The sequence below is a fragment of the Sciurus vulgaris genome, assembly GCF_902686455.1.
Source record: "Sciurus vulgaris genome assembly, chromosome: X".
Lineage (NCBI taxonomy): Eukaryota > Metazoa > Chordata > Mammalia > Rodentia > Sciuridae > Sciurus > Sciurus vulgaris.
This window is the reverse complement of record NC_136471.1, coordinates 46,949,700-46,957,309: the sequence shown is the minus strand read 5'-3', so window position 1 is coordinate 46,957,309 and position 7,610 is coordinate 46,949,700. Positions and strand designations below refer to the sequence as shown.

The window sequence follows — 7,610 nt, the reverse complement described above, 5'->3', positions numbered from 1 at the left end:
CCATTACTCATCTTAAACAGACTTCTTCAGACCTCATGTTTCCATTTCTTCATTCTGAGTTAAGAAGGTTAGTCCACATGACCTCCTCTTCCAAGGTTATCTATGATTCCAACTCTAAGGGGAAAGCATCTAGCATCCCCAAGTCAGGACCCACCAGACCTGGACAGGACAAGCATTTTTTTCACACATAAGATGCTAAAGAGATTTCCTTTCAACTACTTTGCTTAGTTGAAAAGAGTACCCTCATTTAATTTCATTCCTTAGAAGAACATTAAGAATGAACCACAGGAAAACAGTGATTGTATTTATTATTTTATTGATACATTAGAAATGAAAATAAACTATAAGAAGCTACAAAGGCATGTAACTTCATGAAGATTAAGAAGCAATGGTGGTGCCCATTCTAAGTTAAAATTGGTTTGCCTTATAGGGGTTGCAAAGATTACACACACAAAGATAATCAATGGTGAGATTATTCATAGCATCTGTCATCTGTAATTTATTTATATACCAATGAGAAGTTTAAAAATAAATTTAAGGGAACATTAACTAGTGTCGATCTTTTATCCAGGGAGTACAGGTGAGAAGCCATAGGTGCTGAAAACTTCTACAAACACACAGGTTTACAAAAAAACAAGCCTAAAACCAAGACTCTCCAGCAACATTGAAATTTGCTCTTGGAAGGAGATCCCCATTTTATGATGTTTGGACACATTCTTTCTCCTGCTGGATAGCTAAGGAGGAAAACAAGACAATAAAAACCCATTAAGAGAGTATTTTCCTAAGATTAACTTCAGTTCCTTCCAAAAATACACTTTGCTACTGGGCAGGGGGTACAGATCAGTGGCAGAGTGCTCACCCAATATGCAGGAGTCCCTAGGTTCAATCCCCAGCAACACACACAAACACACACACACACACACTCATGAAATCATTGCTAAGTCACTTAAGTCTGCCATATATGCTTTAAATTTAGGATGCCAAGGTGCTAAGCACAAATCCTCACAGTGTGAGTATTGCATGCTTTTTAACCACCTGAACATACATTAGAATCTACATCAACTGTGGGCTTTTTTTTCCTCACTTGAGAGGGTGATTTATTCTATTGTCAATTTTCCATAAATTATTTGAGACTGAAGAGAAAGCATAGCATTTTCTTCCACATTTTCAATTACTATACAATAAGGAAATTATACTTTAAGATATTTTTTGAAATTCCCAAATAATGTTGACATGACAAAAATGTCCCAGAGCATTTGTGAATACACTTGGAATTTCTCCAGAAGGCCATAACTCTAAAGAGTAAAACTGACCCCTGAAGTCTGGGAATCTTAAGTATATTCAAGATCTAAACTTGTTCTTCCCTCTTATCATTAGGTAGAGAAGGTCAAAACTGCAGAGTCTACATGGTTCTTTAAGGGTGAGATCACAGACTCAAATTTCTAAATGCAGAAAAAATACCAGATAAATGAAAGTGGATAAAACCAAAGCTCTTCTAGTGTTTAGTCCAATATTTCAAGATTGGATTTAATGTGGTTATTAGTAATATTCAAAAAAATAGTTTTTTATTCCCACATTTTGCAAGGGGCCTATCAGGTGAGAACCATTTTTGTAACCCCAATAACAAAGTCAACTATTTGATATTTTTAACTGTTGCATTAAATACAATGATACTCTAATTACTGCCCATTTGGTGGCAAAATATATTAGAAGATGGGTTTATTTACTGAACCCAATAACTTCCACCCTTGTTGGTATCAATTAGAAATCCCCCATTACTTACTTTCCTTTGAGGGAAGGGTATTTTTTTCTTCAGTATTAGTTTTCTTCAGTTTTGATTTGTCAAACTTTTCCACTTCGGACAAGTCTGGTTTATCACTCATCTTGACTAAAAGAAAGACTAAAAAAAAATTAAGTTGCCTGGCAGAACTATCATCAGAGTAATGGGTAACAGTAAAAACAGTTCTCATTTAATACCAATGTGTATTTTACCTGCTGATTTTCAACAGAAGGAGTGACAGAGCTTAGAAAGGTTACACTTTTATTAGAATACTTTCAATTCTGCATCATTAGCCCATTTCTGGTAGACAGTAAATGATAGTGGAAGAATGCAGTAGAAACCAAGATGCTCTAGCTACCCAGAGCCAATATGTCTGACCCTTTTCAAATCACAGCACAGGTAAAATGGAGATGAGAGAAGCACACAAGCAGGTAGGTTGAGAAGACAAAGAAAATAAGAAGAATGGTTAGTTTTGACGAGTTAATGATTTTGTAACAGGAGATAGCACTATTTGAGCATTTTTGCCTTCTATTCAAGTTCTCTCTTTTTTTTTTTTTTTTTCTGGCATTTTCCCTGAGCGATGAGGGGTATCATTAAAAAAAAAAAAAGGTAATATGCAAAATTGCACTAATTTCTTTCCATTTTAAATGTCCAAAGACAGTATATTAAAGCACTTCAATAAGAAAAGGGAGGGATTTAATCTGGTCAAAACTAATCACAGGTCTGGTAGTAGCTTCTTGTGGCACAAGTTTGGTAAACACTGTAAGGAATAGCTAATTAGAATCAGACTCTGTTTGGGGTAAACCAAACAGAATTGATTCTTATTTCACCCTATTTTCTTTGCAAAAGGAGAAGCAAAGAGATGAGGCTCAGAGGTACCCTCTGAATATCCTGCATTTATTTGTCCAGGAGAGACAATGGGAGACTCCACAAACCGGAAGGGAGCTTTCCTGTGCGTGGCTGGCCCCACCCTTGTGGGGAAAGACTCGTCTAGTGCCCAGAACAGAATGAAGAGCCCCACATCACGCACACAAAAACAGCCAGAAGTCCCAAATATGCCTCCAGTTAAGGCCCTCTTGCCAAGCCATCGGACACCATTCTGAAAGCTTGGAAAACTGAAATTAACAAAATAATAATAATATTAATAATAATAAAGGCAGGGCGGGGCTCATTGACGAGTTTGTCAGGAATGATTTGTCAGGAACAGTTTGCATACATTTTTAAAAAATACTATCACTATCTGGCGCCCAGCTGAATGGTCACGGAGAGGCAAGGGTACAAGGGGCCAGCCCGAGAAGACCCATTCTGGTTGATCCCCTAACTCCCCGTCTTCGCAGTCTCGGGATCTGCATATACCACGGTCAGGCGGTTCTGGTAGTCCAGCCCCCTGGGCCTTCCAGAGACCGACTCCCAGGAGGGCTGGACATCTCACACAGAAGGTGGTGCCGCCGGGAGACAAAGGCGCGGACCCTCCTGCGGCACAGACGCTAAACGCCGGCCCAACCCCCGCCTCCTCGGTTCCTGAGGGCGCGACAGACGCCCTGCGCCCTCCCGTACCCATGGTCCTCTGATTCGGATGAGGCCACATGTCCTCACCTGAAGGCTTGAGTCTAGCGTACCGCTGTCTGTTAACTGCCGCCGCGTTCACTCTGGACCAGGTTGGCGTTCCCGCGCAGAACCAGGCACTTATACGTCTATAGCAGGTCCCGCCCCCATATCCCTCCCCAGCACTCTGATTGGATGAGGGGTCTGGGCTCGCCTCCCTGCCTGCCTCTGCGTTAGCCCAGCAGGCCTGCGTCCACTGTTGTACAATATACTTCATCCCTCACCACAATACTTGATGACGTCATAGGGGACCCTGCTCCAGGGAGGGCTCGACTCCCCACTTCCACTGCTTTAGTCCTGAGGGTCCACATTCTTTTCATCCCAAATACCCTCACTCCTCCGCAATAGCAGGTGCCTCTGCAACAAGCAAACATCAAACCCACTTAGATTTGAATGTCTGGAACTCCAAGATTCAAGCTGAATGAGCAGTGCTTAGGCTCTCTTGGCATTTTATAATCCATGGAGCCGAAGTTTGCTGTGATGACCCAACAGTAATTTGGAAGAGGTGCTCAGTGATGTTTATTCTAATCCTTAGCCTGTAGTAGGGCTACTGCTCAGGGTAAGGATGGATGGTTCAGGGTCATTCACTCCCACGGCTAGACATTTCAGTGACAGTGGTGCCCTCCTATGTAAAAGCCACATTTTTTTTTTTTCACTTTCTCTACCACTGAACATGATAGCAGTCAGTATTTGAATAATCACAGAAGACTCTGCTTGGACTGTCCATCTTTATATCCCCAGTCCCTAGCACTTTGCTTGGCCCATAGGAGACACTGGATAAAGACATGTCTGTAACTTGAAGTAATAGATTCATGAAACAACACAATTCTTGAACAGCAGCACCACCCAGTGTCTATTAGGGGAGAAAAGTGAGAATCCGAGATTTTCTCGAAAGGACTTCAAGTTCAAGGTCATTTTCTGGGTACTCACCCAAAACCTTAAGAGTGTTAAGGTAAAATGGAAGTAGAACTATATATAGCTTGGACCCTATGTTTTCTACAGGGTTCATAGATGATAATATAAAGGTACAAAGGTCAGAAATCACTATTTACAGGGATTTCTCAAAACTTTCCCACCTCACTCCATTCTGTTTTCTATGCTTTTGAGTCACTTTGTGTTAATTTCAGAGATTTGTATGTCTTTAGATAATTGTTTAAAATTGAAAGGCACATTTGTTCAACAGATAATACTCCATTGAATACCTACAATGTTCCAGGCATTAAAAATGATAAATAGCAATGTTTCCACCACTCAGATTTCAATGTTATTAATATTTAGGTATATTTCATTTTACTTTCTTTTTTCTAAGTAATGAAAAATCAAGGTTTTCTTGACTTTTGTCCCATTTCCATTCAACCTTCCCCCTTTTAGAGGTAGTCCTATCCTGAATGTGATGTATAGCCTTCCAGTGCATTTCTCTAGTGTTTGAACCTGCATTTCCCAGATCTATTTTATAAGGGTGAGCAACTTTTTATAAGTTTCCTGGTCATATGTATTTCTTCTTCTGTGAAGTACCTTTTTAAATATTCTTTACCCATTTTTTTTAAAGTTGTTTGTCTTTTTAATATTGCTTCTTGTGGACTCTATATATTCTGTATTCTAATCATTCATTTGTAGTATATTTAACAAAAAAATTCTCTGAATCTGTTGCTGGTCCTTTTTTGCATTCATACTCTATTGTTTTACAACTAGTATAACTGAAATAAACTTGTCTGAGGAAAAATAACTTTTGATATGCACACAACTTCACTTTGACAGCCATATGTCAGGAAGTGTTCTATTAGGTTTTCAAATATTTTATTTATGTGCAGTATACATACACAAAGAATGGACATATCTTATGTATGCATCTTCTTTTGTCCTGGGGATTGAGCCACATTCCCAGCCCTTTTTTATTTTGTATTTTTAGATAGGGTCTCACTAAATTACTTAGGGCCCCACTAAGTTGCTGAGGTTGGCATTGAACTTGTGATTCTCCTGCCTCAGCCTCCCAAGTCGCTGGGATTACAGTAAGGCACCACTGTACTGGACTTAGGTGTGCATCTTGATGAATGTTCACAAGGTGGTGAAGCCCACTTAACCAGTCCCCAGATCAGGACATGAAACATGATCAGCCTTCCAGAAGTCTCTCTTGTGCAACCTTCCAGTCACCACTATGTGCAAAGATGATAGATACTCCCCTGACAATTCGTTTTACCTCCTTCATGTTTTAAATAAACACTGTGTGTGTGTGTGTGTGTGTGTGTGCGTGTGTGTGTGTGTGTGTCTTCTTTTGCTCAACATTCAACTTGAGGTTTGTGAGATTCATCCATGTTTTCATGTGTACTTGTCATTAGTTTGTTCTCCTTTGTGTACTGTATTTCAACATATGTACGAATATATCACCGTTTATTTATTCATTCTACTGTTGATGGATATTTTGTCTTTCTTTCTCGTCCCCTCACCACTACTGAGATACCTCTCCAGCCCTATTTATTTCCATTTTAGGGACTGTAGTTTACCTATAGTTTTGTTATGAGCATAAATATGTATGTTAGTAAACATATGTATACATTTTTTTTCTTGGTTGTATGCATTAGAGTTGCTGGTCATAAGGAATCATATGTTCAGCTCTAATAGATATGGTAACTTGTTTGCTATAAAGCTTATACCAATTGTTAATTGTCTTTTATTTCTCATGTATTTTATTATACAATGTTTCTGGAATGAAGTGTAGCTTTTCATTTAAAAACTTGTATTTGGGGTGTTTATTCAGAAAATTATTCTCTAAGTACATTATGATTTTTTTATTTGTTTTAACATTTTGGTTGTTACTTGGGTCTTTTGTACATCTGGACTTCATTGTATAAGGCATGACTCTAGATTCTGCCCATAGGGAAAACCAACTGGACCAATCACATGTATCAAATTACTTATCCTTTCTCTACTCCTTTGCAATGTCACCTTTCATATACCAATTTCCCACATATACCTTTTTCAATTTTGTAATCACTTCTCAAATTCCACAAAAATATGGACCTGTTAATGTGTTGGTTGGATTAGTGTTGAGCATTAATTTGATGATTGCCATCTTACTGACAAGAAGTCTTTCCATATCATATATTCAATTCATAATGGAATATTGTTGGGAAAGACAACCCTTCATGGGCCCTGAGTATCATTTCATGTGCTTGATGAGTATGCCAAAAATGTAGGACTCTAATAATTTGGCCTTTTCTCAAGGTCATGTTTGCAGTGGCCAACTCTGAGGGATGAGGAAACATCACCTCACAGACAAAGAGCAGACTTATTTCTATTTTCTATGAAAGCACTGGATCCTTCAAATTACTGTTCCTTTCCTTTAATGCAACGCACTGTGTGTGCAGTCACCTCTCATCATTCTTTTGCATTGCCCTTTTGTGGCTTGGGAGGCATAGGGAACAAATAAAAACCAACATGAATATCTAGCAACTACTGTTTCTGTGAGTAATAAAGTCTTTTGCCTAAAATTCCTATGTCTTCTGATAGAATCCATGAAACTATGGCAGCAAATATGTTAGCTTGTATAGGTGGTAAAATCCCAGACCCTGTACAGTTCTGAACAAGCATATATTTTTCTTTTACATACATTATTTTTCCTTTAGCATAATTTTATGATTTTCTGCATAATGCTTGTTCATCATTGTTAGTTTTATTCATAGATGTCCTATATATTTTGTACTATCATGAATGGGCTTTTTCTGTTGTATTTTCTAGTTGGTTATTGAATTCCACAGGATTTTTCTGTGTCACTAGTATAGCTTCTCATATAGTGTACTGCATTTTTCCCTCAATATGCTATTGACTTCTCTCAAGAGTAGAAACCATGCCTTATTCATGTCTGCATTTTTTCCAGTGAAACATGTACTTCGATGAGAGGTGTACAACCACAAATAAAATAGGGTGCCTACCCTTAAGGGTTTTAAAAATCGTGAAGAAGACAGACATCCCCAAAATATTAAGAAAGCAATAAAATGCAGTATAACAGATATATGAATAAAATACTATGTGAGTTGGGGCAAATTATTGTGACTGGGAGGATTCTAGAAGACCTCATGCAATAAGTATCATTTGATTTGGATCTCAGAAGGTGATCTAGACTGGTGCAGATGGAGAACTGATAAGGGAGGTGATTTCTCATACTATTCTTGGCATTCAAGGCCATCCATAATTTAACCTCATAATACCTTCCCAAACCTAGCTACAA

The 7,610-nt window shown here is 38.5% G+C and overlaps 1 protein-coding gene across 1 annotated transcript; it reads right to left on the bottom strand.

Annotated features, from left to right (window-relative positions):
• Positions 1–299: 299 nt before the first annotated feature.
• TMSB15B (thymosin beta 15B) lies at positions 300–3,488 on the bottom strand. Its single transcript, XM_079124681.1, has 3 exons — positions 3,377–3,488; positions 1,784–1,900; positions 300–734 (listed from the first exon to the last, which is right to left on the bottom strand). The coding sequence occupies exons 2-3, from the start codon at positions 1,881–1,883 to the stop codon at positions 697–699; spliced, it is 138 nt and encodes a 45-aa protein (XP_078980807.1). The 5' UTR covers positions 1,884–1,900; positions 3,377–3,488; the 3' UTR covers positions 300–696.
• Between the last annotated feature and the right edge of the window lie 4,122 nt (positions 3,489–7,610).